A 24,236-nucleotide genomic window follows, 5' to 3' on the forward strand; every position below is an offset into this window, starting at 1 on the left:
ATAAATTTTAACTATTTTGCCATTAAGGCTGAGTCATCAGCATTGATCACAGGCGTTCTCTAGATGGTTAATTAATCATCAAGTATTTCAAGCAATATGTATTTACTGAATATGTGCACAGCTCTCTGCAGGCATTACTCTCTGCCACGTAGTTTGCCTGGAGTTGATCCCTGGCCCACAGAAACACTCTTTGGAAACATAGTGTAAAACAATAGGGAGGGAATCAGCCTAGGAATTGGGAGAGCTGGTTTGCAGCACAAGGCGGCCATGATGTTGACCCACTGCACTCACTTTACATTTGAGGAAACTGGTAGCGCTCCCAGCCTTATTCACTTGGTTGGAGGTGGAGTCAGCCCTAGAAGTAGGGGCTCCTGACTCCTTGACCAATGCCTTTTCCAAGACACCACAAAAATATGAGACCCAATCACCCTGGAAGGCTACCACGTGGTCTAACTTACTTCCCTGCACAGATGATACTACTGTGAAAAGTTACTTCCTGAAAACCTCAAACAATTCCTTAAAATTAGGTCAAGCAGGTCAGACAGACCAGCTCAGTATAAACTCGTGCCTGCTAATTCACAGGCAGATGCTGCCATGCTTTCAGACACTGTGTACCTATCAGAAACTGGAGACAATAGTTTGGATTCATTGTGATTCGGCGGTTTATTTTCCGAAATATATTTTTCTAGATTTCTACCTACAAGATAAAAGTAACTGAATATATAAGTGTACACACACACACACACACACACACACACACACACACACACACACACACACCCCTTAAGCTTTATAGGTAAAACCAGTAGAATTCAGCGTTTTCTACCAAGAGTTCCATTGTTATTCGGCTAGTTAAAATGAGCTTTAAGCTCTCCAAGAAATTCATCTGTGTTTTGAGTCTGCTAGATACACATTTGAACAACCCAAATATTGAGATACATTATATATGAACACAGAACTTCTGTATCTTTAGCACTTCTGAATTTGTAGCCTTGAAAACTAAATTAAGAAAACAGAATTTATTAGTAATGTTCAAACCCATTAATTAATTAGTATTCACTATCTCTTTTGCAAGTAAGCAATTTTATCTCCATTTGGGGGATGAAGATGAAGAAATTAAATCAAAGTCAAAAGAACTATACTGGCTCACCTGAGATTTAGCTCCAAATAAAACTCAAGATCTAATGATTATTCGGCTAATATTTTGGTCGCTGACATCATAGTACTAATCTGAAAAAATTCATATGAGTAAGTGCCCTTATTGTTTCTTTCCCTTTGTTCCCCACAATCCTTGATTTTGAGCAGTACTACAAACAGTAACGTACATCCAAAAGCATAACTTCCAGGCTTCCCTGGTGGCGCAGTGGTTGAGAGTCCGCCTGCCGATGCAGGGGACACGGGTTCGAGCCCCGGTCCGGGAGGATCCCACATGCTGCGGAGCGGCTGGGCCCGTCAGCCATGGCCGCTGAGCCTGCGCGTCCGGAGCCTGTGCTCCGCAACGAGAGAGGCCACAACAGTGAGAAGCCCTCGTACCAAAAAGAAAAAAAAAAGCATAACTTCCAAGGTCATTTGTATCTTTGAAGCAAATACCTGGTGTGATCTCCAATGTTTAATTCCAATCCAAACGCCACTATATTAAACTTTAATATTCTATCTTTCATATTTTCATCATTTACCAAATCATTTTAATCGCCAAAATACTGCAAATTTTAAAGTACTACTCTTATCTTTTTTAACCTAATTTCCTCTGAGTTTTTAGCTCAATGAAAAGAATTCTTAGATTACTTACATTAAGGTCTTTACTTTTTCAGAAATAGCCTTTTATGTGGGCAATAGTCATTTAAAGATTTTACCATAAGACTCTTGAAAGAAAATTAATGTTTCAGCAAGAAACTATAAGAAAATAGAAGGATTAATTTAACTGGAAGTTAAATGTTTTCTAACTTACCACTTAATATTTTGATTTTTGTACTTGATATTATTTATCATTTTCAAGGTGTTCACCAGTATTAATAAACTTTTACAGTTCCAATTAAAATGAGGATTACCACTCTCATGATAAGAAAACTGAAGCAGAGAATTATATTCAGTATACTCATATCTAGAACACTCCATGCAATATAGGTAAATTACCAACATACTCTTATTTTTCCTTTCTTTGAGAAATTAAGCACTAAATATCAAACATTTAAGAAATGCAATCTAATGAATCAAGGGCTTGAAAGAGTTAATTCTGCTACAGAAAGATGCCTAACCTCAATAAAGAACTAGCCCAAGCCCTTGAAGGTTCAGATTCATGATTTAATTGGCTTGATTGTACATTAGGATGTGAAATAGGATAGAAAAAAAAAAAAAAGCTTTCTTAAAATAAATATTAAAGAACTGGGAAAAGAAGGAAAAAGAATCATCAAATCCCCAAATTAAATATCTGAGAAGCAACTGCCTTTGCTACTACCTTTGCTCAAGTTCTCTGTTTCACAGTACAACGCAACATAAAATGCCATTTCATGTATAGATATAGGTGTATAAGTAGGTTTGGTCCCAAGCCCAGCCGTTCACACACCCATGTGAATAAAGAGCAGCCCAAGTCAATGCCCTGGTGAAGGCATTAAGGGGGAACGCAACAGCCTGGGCCGAAGAACAGAGCCTCCGAGAAGAGTGTACGGCAAAGCGTAGGGGCTTTTGCCCCTGTGACCGAAGCCTTATGTAACCACAGGGAGGAGAATATAAAGGAAAATAAGTCTGGGAAAATCCATGGTGATTAAATCTTTACTTCTGCCATGAATGATTATGAGGAAAATAAATCATGTGAGATATTCCTGGTTTAAGAAAAAGACTACAGATTCTGGAAACAAGCTTATTTGAATTCTAATCTGGATTCCAAACTGTGTTAGCTGTGTGACCCTGGTCAGGTTATATAACTTTCCAGAGTTTTCTCATCTCTAAAATGAAGAAAAATTAATACTTACCTTGATGGGTTCTGGTGAGAACATATGAAATAATGTGCTATAAAAGAGCCTGGTAGGACGTTCAACATATAGTAAACCAGACCAAATGTCAGTTCCCTTTTCTTCCCACCTTCCCTTGGTCTTAAAGATCAGGGGACAAACAGACAACCTCTCTTGCAATCCAACAGTTCTGTCATCTCCCAGGCAATTCAGATTTTTGAGTCCCCTTAATCTCTTGATCCATCTACACAAGTATATTTCCTAACTAGAGACATTGTAAAACTGCAGAATTATTTGTCCTAGTTTGTTTGACTTCTCTTGATGTTCTAAAAAGTCCTTGATAACCACGTTTATGTGTGTCTGCATTCCAACTTTAAACTAAGGCCATTCTCATATCTCAGCGAATATGCCTACAATCATTTGTCATCTCTCTCTCTCCCCTTACACACACACACACACACACACACACACACACACACACACACACACACACTCTTTAGAAAGAGAAGCGAACATGATCAAAATAAAACTATCGAGGGAGGGCAGCTCAAACCCTTTCTTTTCAGATCCAGCAAACTTCAAAAACCTAGAGAGTTCCTGAAGGTTTGAGACTGTGCTTAGGCGGTGTCAGAGGTATGGCTCAGATCAGTAACCTCAGGCTACCTTAAGCCCACCCTAGACGAACACGATACCTGCGATTTGGTCTTCTCCATGCCTGTGGCCTGACCTCCAGACACCAGAGGGAGGCTTGTGCTCAGCAAGGACACTAGTCTAAGACATTTAGCTTCTTAGAAGAGAGGAAGGAACGTTCCGAAAAAAGAAATAGACAAAAATTGAGTAAAGTCTTCATTTAAGCCCTCACCTGAGAGGTTTCAAAGAGTAACTAACAAAGCAAGCAAACCTAGAGGAGAGTATGCATCTGTCCACAGGGCTGATTCAGTGGTACCAAAGTCTGAGAGGCGAGGGAGGGAAGAGAAGGGAAGAGAGTGATGGAGAAGGAGGAGAGAGAGAAGATGAGGGAAAGGAAGAGAGAATGAAAGCTTAATCACAAAGCTCATTTTCTTTAAAGCTGCAGGAATCACTAGGATCGATACCAACAAACCCAGGTCCTCACCAAAGCATGAAATTGTCATTACTCTACAGCTGGCGAAATTGTGGCTCCGCTCCTGAGGACAAGGTCCTTCACAAAAGCCCAAGGAATCTGTCATGTCAAGCCTAGCAGCCCTTCTGACCCAGGCCCAGAGACACAATCTCAATTCCTCCCAGATGGCCCCTGAGCGACTTGTCCCGGCCAGACTCTGCGGCAATGTATATGCACAAAGAAACCTGTTCATCCCTGAGTCTCAGGGCGTCACTGAAAGCACCTTGGGATAAAAAGCAGTTGAGATATTGCTGAGTCTCAGCTGGCTGGTTTTATAAAAGCCGCCTTTTGGAAGAAGCCGGAGTATCTAGAAAAACTCTTGAGATGTTCATAAACATCAGTTAACTGTGGTCTTCAGAAAACAGGAGTTTGATTAAAGCTAGTTGCAATGCAGTGCAATTATCTCTTTTCATGGCTATGTATTTTTTCCCCTCCCCATAGCTAAGACCTTTTGTCTTCTATGCTTTTTTTCTTATAAAATATGTTCAAGCAAATGTTCTCATTTTTAGGGTTTTAATTTTAAATATGGAATCCATGCATCTGCAATGTACATGTAAACTACTGGGAACTAAAACATCGTGCACATACATAAAACATAACATTATATTGCTGCAGACTAGCATGGGGTCCAAAGGGCCAATCCTGATGTGAGACCTGAGTCACTCTCCTGCCTCTTGATACCAATGTCGTCAGGTACAGAACAGATGATTTTTGTGAGAGCTTAATTTTCCTAGGATCTCTTAGGCACTCTGAGTGGAGCGGCCGGAGAATGACAGAGAAAGCAAAGCTTGAAAGATGGATCCTTTCCTGGCACACGAGACTGGTTCAGTACCATGAGCAGTACCGCACCAACTCTACCTGATGCGTAGACTCAGCTGCCCGCACCTCCCCCTGTCTCACACCCCTGCTCCCACAAGTTTTCCCACAAGAAGCAATAAAACGTACAAGGGGCACTGGAGTAGGGCAAGGATGTGGATCTACATTTTGACCCATCAAAACACAAAAAACAAAACACAACAAACAAAAGCATCTTAGCTCTTTCCCATAATCTCAACATAGCTAGTGTCCTATAGCATCTCCAAAGAGCCTCCTTAATTGAAAGAAAAACTTGTATCAAATTTATAGTCTGTCTCTGATTACCAGGGCAAAAAATCCAAATACAGAAGTGTTTCATTTTGTGTTTTTTATCTTGTAGGTATTTCTAAAATTTAGCTTTCATTTTTTAAAAACTACCATAAAGGAAGAGAGTGCTGAATAATTCCTTTCAAACTTATAATAAACATCCATAAACCACTGAAATGAAAATGGTTTAAACACACACACTCACACACACACACACACACACACACACATACACATCTTAGGTGCCTTTTGTGAAATTCTCTAGAATACTCTGCTTTGTCACAAATGGTTATATAAGCAGATAGATTTCTGGATGAAAAATTGTTGTGTAAGTCAAAATGGAGTTTATAGCATGTGCATCAAAACGCAATTAGTTGAAGGAAATATTAAACAAAGAAGAACTGTGGAAATAATTTGGCGGGGGGGGGGAGAGTTTCATTCAAAAGCTTGATTTTCTTTTGTTTCCAAAAAGTGAGATGTCATGTCTTGGTATGTACAGAAATACATCAGGGATGTCTAGATGTAATAAATGTAAATCTAATGAAAATGTTCCATTAAAAATTACTTTTGGGGTACTCATGAAGTATTTAAATCGAAGAATCAAATAAACACATATCATGTGAGGTTCTAGTTTCCTAAATATAACTTGGAATCTCTAGTGAGGCGGAAGTTTATAAATAAATAAGTACCAGGTTGAGTCTCCCCACAGAAGTTAGATCTATACAACTAACCAGAATTCTCTGGCAACGGGGCAAATCACAGGGGGCAAGTCAAATTTCTATCAGCTCCTTTTCTCCTTCTATCATGAAAAACTGCATTGATTGATTTTTTTAGATAAAAGAAAAAGTAGCATGTATCAAAGCAACATTTGGTAGAGTTAACATTTACACTTCATGATAACCTACTGATACTATACTTTATCAGATCATGTGGATATAAATTTGAACTGAACTTGTCAAATTCTGTTAAGATGGAAAAGTGTCTGAATTATATGCATCTTCCAGGAAGAATAAATGCAAAAACTGAAATATGTTTCAAAATAAACATTTCAGATTGCATATATTTTTTCATTTTATAACCACAGGCTTTGCCACCTAACCTTCATTTCGATAAAGATACACAAGTTCTATCAAGATATTTGTTTCCTTTGGAGCCTGAGAGTTTTTTAAATGTGCCATTTTTTAAATGTCCAGATGGATTTTTTTTAAGGCAAAAACAATTTCCAGGATATAGATGACTTAGCTACCTATAAAGTAATTTTTATGATGTGTTAAATCGATGATCCAATCTTTAGGTTCTTCTTACAGATGTATTTTTTTTAAATGCAATATGTATACACTACTGAATAACTGTACTTTGGAATAACGATTTCATAGAGATATATTAAATTTAATAACTATTGCTTCCGTGGTAAATAATACTAACAAATAACATTTCTCTATTTAAACATTTGCTGAATATAATGTTTATGTATTATTCCTTTCTCCTTTGACAAATGTGGAAGCTATTCCAATTTCCATGCAAATTCACTGGTATGTTTAAGGGGATGTCATTACAAAGCTATTTAGTTAATTTCTTAGCACACACCCTCACCCACCGCCAAAAAAAAATGAAAGAAAGAAGAGTATTTGTAGTCTATAAATATGTTTTAACATGTTGTGCTGTGTGATGATATATATGCACATCCAACGTATTATATATTAAGATTAGAGCTTTTCTCGACTATCTGCTTATTCAACAGAACTCACTCAGAAGATAATCTGTGAATGATCAGTCCCATTTAGTACATACCTTCAGTTTACAAATAAAAATACACACACACATACAACAATGCTTCCCTTAAGCAAATTAGGAAGTCAACCAAAATACTGAAAGGAAAAATATGACATAAAATTGTCACGTCCCGCGAATGGATTTGTGGAATGAATATATTCTCTGTATCCACACCCTCTAAACACTTTTCTGAGAGAGTGGAGCTTTCTTTGGCAAATATGTTTTTTATAGAATAGTCCTTTTAAAACATTCCATTTTAGGTGACACACTGCTAGGTATTAGACAGATTCCTACTCTTTTTCTGAACAGTCTTATTTGCTCATTTGGAAAACAATTCGTGAAAGAATTATTCATTGTTCTTATGCATACATTTTAAAAATAATTCGCCACACATGACCAAATTATTTTCAAAGTATATACAGAAAGAGAAGGATACTAAACTTTCCCCTGCCTACATGTGAGAGCTTGTCAGCATTCAACTCCAAGGCCTTTAATCCCAGGCTTTAAATTATTCAGATAACCGTTGATTACTCCATTGCAAGAAGCGTTGAGCTCTGCAAAATCTGAGTAACACAATATTTTCTACATAAAAAAGCCCATCTCAAACAGTAGGCATCTAAGTAAAACACTTCCTGAGACCAAACCATGCAACCCATTTTTTTGCATTTACTGCATAAACTCTGGTAAATACCACTGTAGTTTCCTACAAAGTAATTCTGCATTCTTGCTTTCATGACCAAGCCATCTAGTTCTACAGCTTAATTTGCTGAAGACACAATCCCCCATCCATACGTTTTCTGGGTTTAAAGTCTTCTTTGAATCATGAGAAGGGAAATGGTTAGTTATGTCACTCAGGAATCCAAAAGTGCACACAAACGAAATTTTCAACTTAAAAGAATCCTGCTTTGACATTCACTCCTATTTCTTTAGGAAAATAATTGTCTTACGTCTCTTGACCACCAAGAGTCAATATCTGCTGCCTCTGTTCGGTTATACACATCAGCCATTACAAAAGAGCTTTGCTCACTTGGCTAAATTACAACCTGAGTAATGTAAAACAGACAGAAACACCAAGAACTATTATTGGCTTCCAACCCCAAATCAAAAGGCGACAAAATTTTGCCATCAAACATGTCTAGCTGAGTTCCAAATGGCTTAAATTCATCCATAAAGCTGATGTAGGTAGCATTTCACTTTGATGTATATGTGTCCATATATGCCTGAGCCCGTAACCAGTACAATTAGGTTACAAACATCAAATAAGCCCTGTAAAAATTATCAAAGTTGAACAAAGAACCCACTGATTTTCGTGGTCTGGAACATTCTGCACCATTTTCTTCCCTAACACCACTCATCGCATTCTCTCCCTCAAATCCTGGTCTAAGCACGGGAATCATCATTAGTTCCTCTTCATTCTAGCAAAGCAAGTTTAGTCTTTTCAGACATCCGGACGGAAACATGACGAAGTAGAAAAATCTACAGATTGCATTCAGTATCACCGAGAAGTACCACCTCTGACTATTGCTCATACCATTTGGAAACCAGTCCTCACATGGCTACGGGCCTGACACCTCATCCATCAGCAGGGTGCCCAGAGCAGAGCTGGACCGTCTTCCTTGCGCCATCTCCAGAGTGGAGGCCCAGCTGGGAAACAGGCTTCTCTTCCAAGAGCGATTAGATCTTTAAGATCAGGCTTTAGCAATCTGACCTAAAGCCATCCTTCCTCGCAACAAAGTCTCCGACCTCTTCAGAGGAGGAGACGGGGAGGAAGGCGAACGAGGAGAAATCTAGGTCTCCGTGGCCTGCTTAGAAACTTTGTTGTGTCAGAGAAACTTTGGCCACTGGAGGAAAGTACCCTATGGTTGCTCTGGCTTTAGAAAGATCTGTCCAGGGCTTCTCAGTCTTCTTTTCACCCCTCTCTCTCCCTCTCTCCCCTCTTCTCTTGTTTCAGAAGGGGCCGCTGGTCAGCGCTGATTAATAAGTGTTTTTTTGTTGTGAAGTGTTGAATAATAGAGGATGGCCGGTGACCCAGTAAAGACTAAAGCTTGCTCTGGTTCATTGTGGCAAGCTGAGAAAGGGGCTTTCGGCCCGGGACCCCAAGCACTGACCCGCACGCATCCCGCGGCTCGCCTATTCATCCGCACAGCCCTACAGCCGCCCAGGCTCCCATTGTTCGCCAAGCAACAATGGAGATTTCGCAGGGAAAGTAAAGCTCCTTTCAGATCCCTCTCTGGTGTTTTGCATTTAGGGAAACACCGACCTCCACGTTTTCCCCCGACATCTTTCCTCACGGCCCTCAGAGCCGTTGCTTTTCGGGGAAACTTGTGTGAGTTTGGCGCTTGTTCGCCAAACACCAGTGTCCGGGGAGGCGACGCGGGGTGGAAGGAGGAGAGCCCCGGAGATTTTTTTTTTTTTTTTTTTTTTGAAACGCATTTAGAGGACGGAAGCCGCCTCTAGGGAGAGAGGCGAGAGGGGGGAGGGGAGAAGAAGACGTTTCCTCGCCGGGGTAGCCCGGGCGGCGGGGGCTTCGGGGCGGAGAGGCGGGCGGGCGGGCCCGCGGCCCCTCCAGGCCGGCCGGCAAGGCGCGCCGTCGCTGCGCCTTCCCCCCTCTCGCCTTTCTTCCCCGCGCCCCGCTCCGCGCCTCCGCTCCCGGGGGCCGGGCGGCCCCGCAGGCCCCGGCGACGCTCCGTGCCCGGGCGCGCTCCGGGGCCGACGAGGCCGGGCGAGGGCGCGACGGGACAGGGGGCCGGGGCCGCGTCTCCGTCTCCGAGAGACTTACTTCTGCTCTGCGCTCCTGCACCCGGCCCGGGGCCGCCTTCCTAAGCTTCCCGTCGGCTCGGGGCGGGGGGCCCGGGGCCAGGCCAGGCCGCGCGGAGACTCGCCGGGCCTGCTTGGGTCGGCGCCCCCGCCGCCGCCTCGCCTGCGAGGCCCCCGAGCGGGCCGGCGGCCGGACCCCGACCCCGGGCCGGGCCGCGCGAACCCGCCGCCCCCGAAGCCACGGCTGCGTCGAGAGCGCGGGCCTCGGCTCGTCGCGAATGCTCGCGCACCGCCCGACGCGTGCGGGCGAGGGTCGGGAGGTCAGCGGGTCGGCCGAGAAACGCCGGAGGAGGGCGGGGAGCTGGCGGCGCCCCGTTGCCAACGGAGTGGAAAGTCCGCTGGGGGGTCGCGCGGTCCGGGGGAGGCAGAGGGCGCGGGCTCGCGGGGCCCGAGCCGAGGGCGGGGAGGGGGCGCCGCGTGGGGCTGCGCGAGGCCGGCCTCCCGGGACAGGCCGCGTCCCCGCCCTCGCGGCCGCCGGGAGCCGCCACGCTCGGGCTCCGCGTCCCCGCACGCCCCGGCGCGCGCCTGGGCGCGGGGCGAGGGCGAGGGCGAGGGCGAGGGCGAGGGGCGCGCAGGCTGCGCGGCCTGGTGGGCGGCTGGAAGCTCGCACTGCGCCTGCCCGTTCGGCCCCGGCCCGCCGCCCTGCGCTCCCCAATCGCTCCTTGACAGCTCCCCGAGCTGGGAGAGGAAGAAGAGGAGGAGGAAGAGCGGGAGGAGGAGGAGGTGGCAGCGGCGGGCGAGGAGCTAAGGGCAGCGCAGGGGGAGGAGGGCTCATTGTCCGGTCCCCCCAGTCCAATTGATATGCTAATCCCTTTTCTGATGCCATAACAAAGAACACCTTTGCACTTTTAAAAGACTTTTGTGCCCTGGCTACAGAAGTTTATTATCCACTAATTAGCAACAACTTCTGGCAACGAGTTGGGTTACATTTTCATATGCTCCGAGCCCGGACGACGAGATGCGCAGGGCAGGAGGAGGTTTGCGCTCCTGGCAAACGAGAAAAAAAAAAAAATCCCCGGGGCTGCAAAGGAGTCGCCCGCTCGAATTCTGGGCCGAAGGCGGGAGGCGGGGATCGGAAGCTCTGTTCTCCGAAGGGACCGAAACGTGCCCAGAGGAAGGTTCTTTGGGCGGGGGACTGAGCGATCCCTGGGCCCAGGATGTTAGATGACCTTATCTGATCCGGCACTGTGGCCCGCGTCGGGAGAGCTGCGTGGAGGCGGCGGCTGCGGGCTGCTTTGCAGGTGTCCCGGCCCAGCCATCTGTTTGGGGCGAGGGTGAGAGGCCCGGGCGAATGTTCCGGCATTCTCCTCTGATCTCTTTAGCTTTTTTTCTTTGCAGCCTCTACTTAGAATAACCCGCGGGCGAAGGAGCGGCCCGTGAGTAGGAAAGGCACCCGCAGCCTGGGTGTCCTCCTAAGGCCTCCCCACCGACAAGGCTGAAATTCCAGGACCCGGAAAGATGAGGCAAAGTTGGGATCGCTAGAGCCGGGGCGGGGGTGGGGGATTTGCCGGATTCGGGGCCCACCGGGATCGTCTGAGGTGGTCGCCCCACAGAGCACACCCTTCTGGCTAAGCAGAGGACAGAGCCGCATCTTCCCAGGGGCCGGATGCTGCGCGCACCGCGTGACCCTGCCTCCTTCAAGCTTTGGCAAAAGGAGTTGCCGATCTTTTAACAGTCCCACATCCCAGGTCAATAAAGTGGAAACGGATAGAATGAGCATCATCCGGTGAAAGATAAAGGGCGGGGGGACGAAGCGCGTTCCTTCTAGTGTCTCCAAAGAGAACGTCGTCTCTCGCCGCTAGCAAAACACCCGTACGGCGAGGCCTTCGGTCTGGGCTCAACCGAAGAGATGTTCTATCTTAGGTAATCTGAGATTACCCAAACCCAGCATTTTTAGTATGTATATTCCGTCTTCTAAAAAATCATCTTTCATTTTTGGTTTTCACTTTTTGCACGAGACCCTATTGTGGGGTATTGTTGAATTTTTCCCAAGCAGATGTCAGCCGGGTGCTGGAGGCCTTTGCGTCCTCCTGCGATAGCAGAGGCCACAGAGTCCGGTTTGATCAATGTTCAGGGTGAAACATGGCCTTACTCAAAACCCCAGGGTGATTTAAGGTATGAGGGTGAATATTCAGAGGCGGGAGGTGACGAGTTACAGTGTTCCATTCCCTTTCGATGGAACGGCGCGCGCTGTTATCTGCAGCCCGAACCTCTTCGGTATCCGAGTGCAGTGTTTCCGAACAAACGCCGTTAGAACCAGAAAATGGGGTGCCGGGAGGCGGGGGCTGACGACTTAAGGGAATATTGCTGAAGAAAATACAAAGAAGATAACCAAGATATTAGTGATATTGGACCTCATGGTCTCCCAGTCAGGGATCTCAGGAGCAAGAAAATATGCCCAGATGTCTCCTTAGCAGTGGCCGTGGGTGGGGTGAGGGAGGAGGTGGGTGGTGAGTGTGGGGTAAGAGGAGGGCTCTCTGTTGTCACCCTCGGCCCCCTTCATTGAGGATGAACAATAGCCGGGCCTGGGTTTTTTCTGAAAGAGAAACTGCAGGAAGGCAGAGTTGCTCTTTGTGCCCCAGCCCTTTCGAGGAGGGGGAGACATACACACGACCCCCCCCTCCACGACCACTGGGCGGTGTCCGCAAGATCTGGACCCCTCAGAGACTCTCTGAGGGGTCTTAAAAAAGAAAGAAAGGAGAGAGAGAGAGAGGAAAGAAAGAGGCGCCGGCCCTGTCGCCTGGTAAGGCCCACTCAGCCTCCGGAAGAAACCCGAGCAAAACGGAGAGACCCTCAGAAGTCTCCAGGCCGGGTGGAGGGGAGAGTGAAAACCACACGCTCTCGCATGGTGTCAGCCTCCCCCCTCCCCCTCTCCCCCTCCCTCCCACCGCATCCCCACGTCTGATCACAGTTGATTCTGCTTACGTGTGTATTTCAGATTAAGGATGTATTTATTTATTTATTTAATCCTTCAGCTCTTCCCACACCACAAAAAGACTTAATTCCTTTCCAAGGCAAAGGGTTGATTTTTAAAAGGCTCCATTTTAAATCAATGGGGGAAATCAGACGACTGTGACCTTGACGTGTGAAATGGGGGAGGGGCGGGTAGATTTGGGCCCAAACCCTTGGCCTCTCCATTTCTGGGGCGTCCTAGGCCCTTTCTAAGGGCACCAACGGGAAGTGTGGGGGGGGTATATTTTCAAAGGTTACCATTAACAGTTCATTCGCTAAAGTTGGGAACTTGGTATTTTCATATTACGTGAAATACATGATTTAATTATATTCCAAAAACAAATTAAGGACAGGCCTTCTACACAAATTGGAGGCAGCTAAATGCTCTTTTGTGCCTGCAGCCCTCGGGTTGTTAAAGAGGCTGCTGATGCATGAGAAGTAAGTGAGTGATTTAACTCATTGGGATGCAGGAAGCGACCTGCCCTCTTTTGAAAAAAAGAGAGAGAGAGAGAGGGAGAGAGAGAGAGAGAGAGAGGGAGACAGAGACTGAGACTTCGAGCTGGAGAAGAGAGAGGGAGGGGAGAGGAGGGAAAAGAAGGAGAGAGAGCGAGAGGGAGAGAAGGGGACGCAGAGGGAGGGAGGGAGGCAGGGAGGCCAAACCCCCGCTTTCCTGCATTGAAAGCTTCTGAATTTCAAGCAGAAAGTAGAAGCAGCCCCACACGGCAATGAGCGTCTTTCCTTCGGCTGCATGTGCAGAGCGTAGACAATGAAAATCTCCATCCCCCCTCCCCCATCCCCGATAGGCTACAAGATTTTTGTTTTCGTTCCTTCTCAACGGTGGAAGATGTGGAAAATCAAGTACCTAGAGATGTGTATCTATTTTGAAAACAAACAAACACACCCAACAGGCTGAGACGCGGATTACCCAAACGCGCGCCGGCTGTAAGTACGATCTTTTCCTGCGGTAGCCGGGCTCTGCGTCGCCGGCGGGATGGAGAGTGTGCGCTTTGTGAGTCGGGGGCGCCGGGTGTGTTTTGGTGATTTTATTCCCAGGGCTGTCCTCGAAGCTTGCCCTTTCCGCACGTGAGCGGGATAAGTGTTCCGCCCGTGGTGGGCGTGCAGAGCTGGGCACGGGCAGTCTTGGATGCGGCGACTTGGAGCGGCGGCCGGGGGACGGCGGGAGGCGCCGAGCCGAGGGCTTCCCGCGTAGCGAGCATCCTCGAGAGCCTCGCGCCCGGCTCCGGGCTGCAAGGTTGGTTCCTGGCAGTGGATGGAAATCAGGTCCCCGAGATCCTTAAGCTCCCGGACTACCAGACGTGCTGGGGGGACGGGATGGAATTGGAAGGAGAGATCCGAGGAGGAGGAGGAGGAGGAGGAGGAGGAAGAGGAGGAGGAGGAGGAGGAGGAGGAGGAGGAGGAGGAAGGGAATGCCAGCACCCCCGGCCTGGAATGGAGTCCGGGGCCGCCGCTGGCCCGGGCCCTCGGTTTGCGGGACTTAGCCTTGCCGGGGTTAACTGGCTAGCTAACATCGCGCCTTCGTAGGTGGATGGGTCTTCTCTCTACACCTCAAATAAAGGATCCTCTGGTGACAGGGGCTGAGTGAGGGTGGGAGAGTGTGTCTCAGAGCGCCCAGGCGGGAGAATTTGTGCTTCTGGGGGAGGTATTTTTTTGGCCTCTTGGAAATGTGCAAGAATTCCGCGGGCTCACGCTTTCTTTGTGTGCCGGGCAGCGCCAAGCGCTTTGTGCTTCACAAGGAGAAAATGGCGAGTCCTATTGTGTTTAGGCCATTTTCTTCCGGTACAAGGATTTTCCCAAGTTCTAAAGACTTCTTCGGAAAGTAGTCTTCTCTTGCCCGGAAAAGTGTGAATCGCTGTAGTTCGGCCCCGTGGCCTGGGGTGGGTACCGACCTCAGATTGGGCAGGAGCCTGTTTTCTTACCGTTGGGATACTTGTATCAAAACAAAAATATGACCAGTTTGTGCAGGTCGATGCCCTTCAGACATCCGCAGTGTCTCTCAGGGATTCGGAAAATAAGTGTCTGTTTATGTGTGTTTATATACACATACATAAATAACATACTTTTCCTGATCATCTGAAGGGAAAGATAAAGGACAAAAGACACTTAAGTGTTTGGAGGAAGGAGGAAAGTTTTTTCTTTATTCTTTCACCCCCTCAGGGAACCCCCAGGAGAGGTTAAATGTTACTCTGCCAGGTCAATCTTTTGTTTTTTAAACCGAAGGTGAAACGTTATTTTGGAAAGAAGGAATTATTACGCAGCCTTAACTGCTAGCCTTAACTGCTATGCCTCCTTTGCTTCACAAGAAAAATATTATAGGGTGTTAAAGAAGGGATTTAGTGTAATACTCTTAGTGCTTCTGTATGTGCATATGTGTGTGATTATGTCTATGTCTATCTATAGAGAGAAGTGAGAAGGTTGTTGTTTGGCCTTTTTTCTTAATTTGTCATTTTTGTAAAATTTTCTGCACTTGTTAAACCATGTGTAAAAGTGGACAGGGATGCCTATACAAGGATGCCTTACCTTTTTGAAAGCAAAAACAAAACCAAAAAAAAACTGCAGGTTGAAAAATACTATTTCCTATTTACTACAATTCTTTGGACCCCTAAAGGTTGTGGTGATTTTATCAGCTCAAGATGCACACTTTCCCCATCTGCTTCCTGTACTCTAAATTTGGTGGCAAATATAGAAAAATGAAAACAACTGGAATGGAAGAGAGAACTTAAAAGCCTATAGATGTTCCCCTCTTGACATTATCTTAAAATGTTACAGCATCAAATTGGTGCAGAAGCATTGTGATTTACATTTTTCAAAATGCACCACTAGCCCCTCCCTTCATGTGGATCAAGACCATGGACAGCGAACTAATAGGAAATCACTGAGCATAAAAGAACTCTTGTAAAATTTTGTGGAAGCAGAATGGAGGTTTACAGTCCAAACATTTGGGAGACAAAAACAATCTTTATGATTTTTAGAAGGAATTAGATTCCTTTAAATTGTGGCATTTCAAACGTATTCTACCAAGTTTCAAAGAAACAATGACTTATATACCCTGCTCAAATAGTATATGTTATTTATCCAATTAAGATAAGAGGAGGTCTATCTTTTGTTACTGGGAAATAACAAGTTAAAATCTGTCCTTTTAAGACGTGAGCTGTTTCTTACAAGGCCTTGAAGCAGAGTGAGGATACAGAAATTTTACTCTTTTAGGCTGGCATTAGCTGAATGACACTAGAATAAATTAAGTTGATTTTTATCAGCGACTGAATTTCTAAATGCATAGAATTGGAAAAATTAAATGCCACTTTGATAGACAGGAGTGATATGAATGGAGATATAATGCAGCTACTCCTTCTACTCCTGTTTAGGCACTGTAATATATAATCGTCAGTGCGGTGTTGTCGGCAAACCTTTTTCTGAGAAAATCGCAGAGCTTTTCCATATATATTCATTCGGTTTGGGGCACAGGGTTGGTTCAGTGTGGCTCTGTGTTGGAGATCAATTTACTTTGTTTCCTACATTGTATGAACTGCCTTTATTCCTTTCCAGAATTGAACTTCATTTAAAGCCATTTCATTTGTGGATTACATAACACATTCAAAATTGCTCATTTAAATTTCCAGTTCCATGTGTCTCTTGGCTTATTTCATAACCTGACTTCAGTGTGACTTGTAGAGGCCTGGGAAATCATATAAAGCAAAAATAATACGTAGGCGTGAAAAAATAAAATAGTTTATATTTAAATTTTAAAACATCAAATTCAAGAGAGTTTGGGGTTTACAAATTAATTAATTTTTGATCTTTACTCATTGGATTTGACTATAGAATGAAGCTGCAGTTACCTGAATGTGTAGATTCTTAAAATTAGGTGCTAGACATATTTTGGACACACACACACACACTTTTTTTTTTTTTTTTTTTGGACAATATCTTCAAAGTCCTTGCAAAGCAAATGCAATGATCAGGACCATGGTGAGGTCCCCTTGGCACACCGAGCGGTGGCCCAGGACTCTGCTGGGGACACGGTCCTCGGTTGGGAGAGGGTCATTGTTTAGAAAGGCACATTAGTCTCAAATGGCATTCGTGATAAGATTAAACCTAAACCTAAACCTTGGCCTGGAGAAAGGTTGGCGGCGGGGTGAGAAGAGGAGATGCAGATAAGCCCCGCTTCTGCTGCGCGCGCACGTAATTAAGAAGCCGCCCCTCATCTGGAGCGTGGGCTCTGTCCGGCCTGAGGTGCTTATTTTGCTGCTCCTCGGCCATCTATGTGCGAGGGAACAAGAGCCCCAGAGCTTAGAATTAGGGATCTAGACGAGACGTCCAGAAAGTGTGGGCTCTTGTCTCCATGTTAGGGAGAGGCAACCGGGAATGGTGACTTTGACCTGCCCTGAGCTGGCCTGAGCATTGACGGTAGGGCTGTGCGAAAAGGGCTGGAGAGACTGGGGGCGCGACGTCTTAGGGGGCCGTCTTTGGGCCACTGTGTCGGTGCCAGTGGGGTGCAGAGGCAAGGGCAGGGTGCTCGCCCTCTGCTGTACCCAGGCGCAGCTCTTGGGGGCTGAGCGCCTTCTTCGGCTCTTTGGTTTCAAGGACACAGCGAGCTGCTCAGGACTTTGGGAGCCAACATCTGTCTGACTGGTGACGTCAGCAGCCCGTGTAATCCTCTTGCGCTGAAGGCAGATGCCTTATTTGTTTGGCTGGAGCGAGCCATTAATCCCTAATTCTGGATCAGCAAGCGAGGGGGAAAGACCGGACCGCTCCGATCCACCCCCTCCCTACACCCACCTCCCACCCGAAAGCACCTTATACCACGGAAGCCTCGCAGCCTCCTCTTCCCTCCGAGAACGCGCTCAGCAGCGACAGAAAACGCTTTGGTCCTCGGCAGGTTTGAGCAGGGCGAGCAAGTCCTTCTGCTTCGGATTTCTAGGGCTATGTGTAGATGTCATTCTTTCTCGCATCGATCGTTTCGATTTTCTTGCTGGGACTCGCCGCTCTCGCAGCTCGCAGGGTACTAAGCCACGAAGGGGTGGGGATTGGAGAGTGCGGATCCGGACTGTGGTCCGAAGGGAAGGGGTGGCGCGGGGGGAAAGGGGGTACGGGGTGCGGGGACGGCTGCACCGCACCGGAGGACGCTCTGCGGACGCCTTTGGACCGTTGCAGCCGCCGAAAGCCCTTCTCGGGCCGCGGCGGCGCCGCCGCAGCGTCTGGCTCCCCCCCCCGTCTCGCGGCTTCCGCGGCCGGGACCTGCGCGCACCTCCACCGCGCCGCCCCCCAGGCTGCGCGCCTCGGGCTTCGCGCGCCGCCGGCCCCTCGGCGCCCAGCCCGAAGCCTGGGGCCGGAGGTCGCGGCCCGCCGGCTGGGCTCCCGTCCTGCCGTCACCTGATCCCGCTCGCCGGCTCCGTCCCGCCTCCTGTCCCTTCTCCCCAGCCTCCCCCCCCTCCTCCCTGCAGCCCCCCTCTCTAACTCTGCGCTGTGATTCTGTTTTCCAGGGGCGCGTGCGCTGGGGTCTCCGCGCTGGACCGGCTCCCGGCGGCCTCTGCAGCCACAGCCGAGCTCGACGCCGCCCCGGGGCCGCGGCGGCGGATCATCCTCCCTTCCTGGGACACCGGGGCCGGATGGGCCTTTCCCTCCCGCGGACCGCGCCCGCCGTAGGGGACGCCGAGAAAAAGAGCCGCTGCGCCCGCCGCCTCCTACCCGCTGTGCACAGGGCTCCGCCCGTAGAGGTCAACTCCCCTCACCCCTTCCTCTCTCCTGCTCGCCCTCCCTCCGCCCGGCCCAGGCTCCGCCGGCCTCCCGACTCGGGCAGCAGTCAGGAGTGCGCGTCCGCTGCGCTGCTCTGAAGCGTAACCCCCGGCCGGGCCCAGACCCGGGGTCCGCGCTCCCCGGCGGCGGGGAAGCCTTAGCGAGCAGCCTTTTCTCTGCAGCAGAGCTGTAGCCTGACCAGATGGGCCGCCCAGCTCTCTCGGGACTAGGCAGGTGCGGTTGAGTTAATTTTTCCGCATTACAAAGAAAGATGACCCAGCCGGCCCTTGGACTCTCATCTCTTCCCCAAATCTCCCAACCAAAACCGCGGTAACGTTATCAGAGGACACAGAGACTAGGCATGTCTGCGTGTTTATCTTACATACACACACACGTATGACTATTGTCTTTCTTATGTGCTAGATCTCATCCCCGACAGCAGGAGACGATTGGCAAAGCTTTCTGCAGCAGAACATGCAATGGCGCGGTCCTTACAAGTGACTTAGAAGAGATGCAGGGCGAACCAACTCAGTTAATTGCCTTCAGTAAAATAACATGATTACGAAGTTAGTTCTGTACCAGAGGGGTAATTAACTTCGATCCACGCCGTCATTTGAAAACTAGATTTATTTCTAGGTGTGCTGTAAATGGTATGCAGATATATGCATATGTATACGCAGACACATGCATCGTCTACACTTCCACGGAACAGACTAATTAGCAGCGGCTCTGGCAGCTGTGGCAGGAGGCGAGCTGAGACAGGAGCCGAGTTTGAGTTACGACTCTGAGGGAGTCGCAGGGGCTCGAGCTCCGGGCAGGGGAAAGGGCAGGAGAAGTGTGATATTCGCAGTGTCTCAGTTACCTTCCGGATCAAGATCAGACTCTGCCCTCCGTGTTCACAGCGGACCTTGATTTAATGTCATACAATTAAGGCACGCGGTGAATGCCAAGAGCGGAGCCTACGGCTACACTTGGAGGACACCAGAGCGTCTTAGGATAAGAAAAGCGGAAAAGGCACTTGCCAGGGGCGCCGAGGGGTGGTAGAACGAACCCATCCTTTGCCACAAACTGATTCCAGAACCAGCCTAGTGTTCCGAAAGCAAAAGGGTCACGGTTTTCCCTGAGAGCCTCGGAAATCCGCAGGCAAATCCCCAGGGGGATTTTAAGGGCGCCTCAGTGACAGCTGTCAGGAGAGCAGTAATTCCCGTCTGTGCAAATATTCTACAGAGTTGAGGCGTTTAGAAAGCAGTGGTTCTTTCGAGAGCAGGTAGTGTGTTGTTTGCGACCCTGGGCCAAGATGCGGAAACGAAACAGAGGTGAGAGGATGAGCACAGTAAATGCCGCCCTCTCCACGTTGCGCACGAAACCTCCAACAGCTCAGCTCCTTCGGGAAGCTCTCAACACCCGCCCCCGGCCCCCACCTGTCCCCTTTCTCTTCCCATTCTCGAGTTGGCCTTGCCTGGCTTAAAACAAAAACAAACGACAAAAAAAAAAAAAAAAACCCAAGACGATTTCCTTGTTTCGACGTAGCCGCAATGGTCAAATCAGTCCAAAGAGTGGGACAGCGGGGGAAAGGCCAGGCCACAAACTTTAGAAGGACTGGGCAAAGTAATTTATTTGGAAGCCAAAGAGCTGGACTTCGTTAAGGTAATAATAGTTCCGCACCACGGCCTTGGAGCCAAAGGCAAACTCAGCTGAGAAAGCGAGTCTTGATAGATGTCTTTGTTCTGCCTTGGCCTGTAGGGGGTGGGAACAAAGGAGAGGAGCTGAGACAGGACTCGGTGAAGCGGCCGCACCCTCGGCTCCCGGCGCTGTCCGCGGTGCTGCCCGTAGCCCTCTTCTCTAGGCAATCTTACCCCAAAGCGACAGGACCCTGCTGCCACCACCCCAAAGAATAACTGGATATTAGGTAGCTTGCGAAAGAAAGTGTAAAAGCAGGGAGATGCCGTAAACCGTGCAACCTAATAGTTTACCGAAATAGACCACTCTCGCTCTCCCGACCCTCGGCTGGTACTTTTCTGTCTTCACTTATGCAGATGCGCTTCATCTATGTACATTGGGAAACAATTTCCCCTGGGTCCCTAATTTCCACTTAGTTAGGCTGAAAACCGAATCTAGGACCTGCAAGAAGGAGAATGAGGAGAATGAAGGCTTATTTTCTTCTTCCTCTTCTTCTTAAGTCTTCTTCCTTAAAACATACAAAATGTAAGGTCTTCAGCTCCGCACCTCGACGGTGCTCACCAAAGGCATGAGCGACGGACTCAAGCGTGGGCCTCGAGAATGACCAGGAAGGCACGGGATGGGACTGACTAGGGGAGACCGAGCAGGAGCCCACCCAGCCTGCCACCTCTGGCCAGGCTCGAAGCACCGCGGCCCTCCTAAGCGGGGCCAGAGAGCCGAGCCCCGCACACCGCTTCGGTGCGCCGAGCATATGCTGCGCGCTTTCCGGCCTGGGGGAGGCACTGCGGAGCCAGGAGGCCTGAAGTCCGCACTGCGGAAAGAACCCGCACAGCAGCGACCTCCTCCTAGATCCGGCAGATGGAAAAAGGCAGGGTGTTTACTAAATCCTAGGAAAAGAAGATTCGCTTGAGAGCCGAGGGTCGTAGGGGTCAGTATTAATACATTCAATAAATCTTTTAATCCCTCAGCATATTTCATCGTCCTAACCTACATATTGACAGAACTAAATGTAAATAATAAAAATTTAAGTGCTCTGACTAAATATGGATCAAAGAGGCGAGAGAGAGAGAGAGGAAGAAACGGAAAATCAACCAATTTGTAGCCAGCCTGGGCTCTCAGAAAAAAATTTTAAAATGTTGCGCGTTTCCTTGCATTTGCTTATAAATTCACAAGCGTAAACGATGTTAAAATTAGGACTAGGTAAAAACAATCCAGACCGGGCAATGGAGGCAGCAACACCGATTTCGATCCAGATACAGAAATGGACTGTAAATGGGTCATGATTTTATCGGAGTCGTTCTTTTACACCTGAATGATAGAAATGTATGAAATGATTCAGAAAACATCGCGGCAGAGCGCAGTATACCCAGTGCGAGATATCCTCGTCCCCTCCCTCAGGGTAGATTTTATTTGTCCTCTGATTTTAGAACTCCGAGAGTTTGGTCTTTCATAGCCATTGATGACTTAGGTTGATATTTTATTTTATACAATTTGGGAAGGAGTAGGTTAAAATACATTAGGGAAAAAAGGGCTACTCGAATGGTAAAAGGAAAGGGTTGGGGAATATTCCTTTTGTGCCAGTTAACATCAGTCAATGGACACTGAAGTGGGTTTAAAGCATTACACGTTATCGTGGAAGCCTTGATTTCCTTCCAGTATTCATGCAACTGAGCTGATCTCCTGCGTCCGCATTCCCTCGGATATTTCACTAAACAACAAGGGTCCAAGGCTGCAAAATATTCCTGCCTGAGTTGTGTTATAATTCATATTACATAACTGGGACACACTTAATCTCCTTCACCCTAATCCTTCCTTTTAAGGACGGTCTAAACTCGTCTGCAGAAAGCTTAATCTGTTTAAAAATTACTTTCTAAATAGAAGTGAAGCACATGATATGAAAGAGAGAAGGTAAAATACCACTTAGATAAGGGAACACACAATTGAGTAATCTATCTGGTTGCTGTGATTAAATCTAGAGTGGCTATCGATCCGTAATATTTCTAGATTTTTAAAGACTATTTTATATTTCTCTTAAAAATAAACATCCGCTTTAATGTCCGTTGCCAATTTCCCTGCTCTGAAATTCTATGCTCAGCATTTTGCACTAAAACAATCCCTGCTTCGCGATTGGAGAATTTCGGCGCGTCGTGTGGTGGGGCCCTTTGACAATCGCAACTTTCATTCAGTGGTCTCAAATTACAGCTTCTCGGAATAATTTAGGAACAGCTTGACCCTTTGAGATACTCAACGACAACCCTCCAGGGAAATAGTGTGTTTCCGTCCTGGGAACAAGATGCTAGCGCAGTGCGCCAGAAGGTATCCGTTGTCAACAGTGCCAGAGCGCCCTCTGCTGCCCGAAAGAGGCAGGACATCAGTTACAAAAGCCAGATGGCTCTGAGTCGCAACAAGCGGTGAAAATATTAAGCTCTTAGCAACATTTAATCTGTGAAATTTAAAAGCTCTCATCATATTGTACTTTTGAAGGGGCCACCTGATTTTGATTTTGAGAACTCCCTGGATAATTTCCTTCATTCTGGAGGGTAGTAAAAAGTCAATGTTTTGAAGTTTTCTGTTAATGTATTTCTGCAGTTACATTTCCGCATCCTTTCTTTCTCAAATTTTATAAGGGAATATAAAATTGCAAATCGAATTAGAAACCTTTGTGGTGAATAGGTGATTGAAGAAGACTTTTCCTGGTTTCTCCAATCACTAAGATCTAATAAAGCAAAAAATCATTAAAATAAAGATATCAAGCACAGGTGGTTTAATTTTTTTGAGATGAACTTTTAAAAATTAAGGACTGAGATAAATAATTGTTTTCTTGTTTTGAAAATTAACCCAGATTTTTCTCAGGCTTTTACTTTCAGAATAAGAGAGTTATGTTTGATGAAGAGGTTGAAACTTATTCTTTGCACTAATATGTACACTCTTTCTACCCTTGAAATCTTTGTAATGAATTTATAAGCATACTTAGCTTGCAGAGACTTATTCATGAAAGAACCCACTCTGAGCAGAAATCATCAGATATGGTCCCAGCATAGGCAATTCATCAGTGTTACTTGCATTAAAAATGAGTTTTTCAGTATGGAAAATCTCTTCTCAAATTAAATGGAGTTTTTTTTTTTAAGTTAAAAATCCTTTAAATTTTTTATGTAATATGGGTGTATATTGACTAAAATAAATGTACAGCTGTATTAATTCAATGTTGTGAGTTTCAAAATTATAGCCTAGTTCTAAACACACACACATTTTTGCCATAGAGACTATTGTTGAATATATCAACGCTAATGTAATAAAATGTTTCTATTAATTACGTGGTTATTAAATAAATATTGTAAAAATAAAGTTCTGTTTATTTTATGGTGTCAGAATGAAATCGCTATCTAATATCACTTATTTAATTCTAATTTTTAAATGAAAATCCTTACAAGAATATTAAACTATATAAGGTTGCTGAGAACATTAGGCTAAATGTTTAAAATTATGTGATTACATAATTAGCTATAACAAAAAAAGCCTTGATTAAATGTTAAACTAAGTTAAATATTTGTCCAAATATGTAAAATTTCATATTACTGTGGGTACATTTGTCTTCTGAAAGCTACTTCTGCAAAGAATGCATTATGGCATTATAATTGAGGCATAAAAATTGTTAGAATTTTTATGTTTTCTTTCTAAGCATTCTTTTAAAAAATTAAAATACTAATTTTCTTTTTGCTTAATTTACATTTCTTTCTAAATAAATTCATATTTTACCCAGGAGAGAATAAACACGGTGACATAATTTTGCTATATTCCTGATAGTTTTTATAAGTTTAAAACCAACTTCTAGAAGTAAATAAATGCATGATACATAACAAAACTTTTTTTTCTTTTAAAAATCATTTGCTTTATTCTTTAAAAGAAAAGTGGAAGAGAACTAAGTAAAAGAGCTTGTCCAATGTCCAAGAGATGCTACCCAAGAAGAAGAGCACGCACCAATATCGGTCATTCAAATTTGTATATAATCTGGGTTTTAACCTCTCTTTATTGTATATTTGTACAAGGGT

General features: G+C 46.2%; 1 protein-coding gene and 1 long non-coding RNA gene across 5 annotated transcripts in view; one reads left to right on the plus strand and one right to left on the minus strand.

Moving 5' to 3' along the window:
- LOC136792884 (uncharacterized) overlaps positions 1–9,850 on the minus strand; it is a 446,126-nt gene extending 436,276 nt beyond the window's left edge. For all 4 annotated transcript variants that reach the window (XR_010837463.1, XR_010837461.1, XR_010837464.1 and 1 more), the window contains exon 1: positions 9,764–9,850. This is a non-coding gene — a long non-coding RNA (uncharacterized lncRNA). The remainder of the gene's footprint in view (positions 1–9,763) is intronic.
- Positions 9,851–11,976: 2,126 nt separating this feature from the next.
- On the plus strand, positions 11,977–23,385 carry LOC136792957 (sterile alpha motif domain-containing protein 1-like). The gene is made up of 3 exons (XM_067018066.1): positions 11,977–12,069; positions 13,807–14,005; positions 18,255–23,385. The coding sequence occupies exons 1-3, from the start codon at positions 11,977–11,979 to the stop codon at positions 18,698–18,700; spliced, it is 738 nt and encodes a 245-aa protein (XP_066874167.1). The 3' UTR covers positions 18,701–23,385.
- The last annotated feature ends 851 nt before the right edge of the window (positions 23,386–24,236 follow it).

This window comes from Kogia breviceps, chromosome 17 (genome assembly GCF_026419965.1).
Source record: "Kogia breviceps isolate mKogBre1 chromosome 17, mKogBre1 haplotype 1, whole genome shotgun sequence".
In the NCBI taxonomy this organism is placed as follows: domain Eukaryota; kingdom Metazoa; phylum Chordata; class Mammalia; order Artiodactyla; family Physeteridae; genus Kogia; species Kogia breviceps.

Excerpts from the sequence above, each read along its gene's own strand:
- LOC136792957 (XM_067018066.1), top strand. The coding sequence starts at position 11,977 with ATGGAACGGCGCGCGCTGTTATCTGCAGCCCGAACCTCTTCGGTATCC. Across the intron at positions 12,070-13,806 it reads CGTTAGAACCAGAAAATGGG|GGCTGTCCTCGAAGCTTGCC; the intron begins GTGCCGGGAGGC and ends TTTTATTCCCAG. Across the intron at positions 14,006-18,254 it reads GCCCGGCTCCGGGCTGCAAG|GGGCGCGTGCGCTGGGGTCT; the intron begins GTTGGTTCCTGG and ends TCTGTTTTCCAG.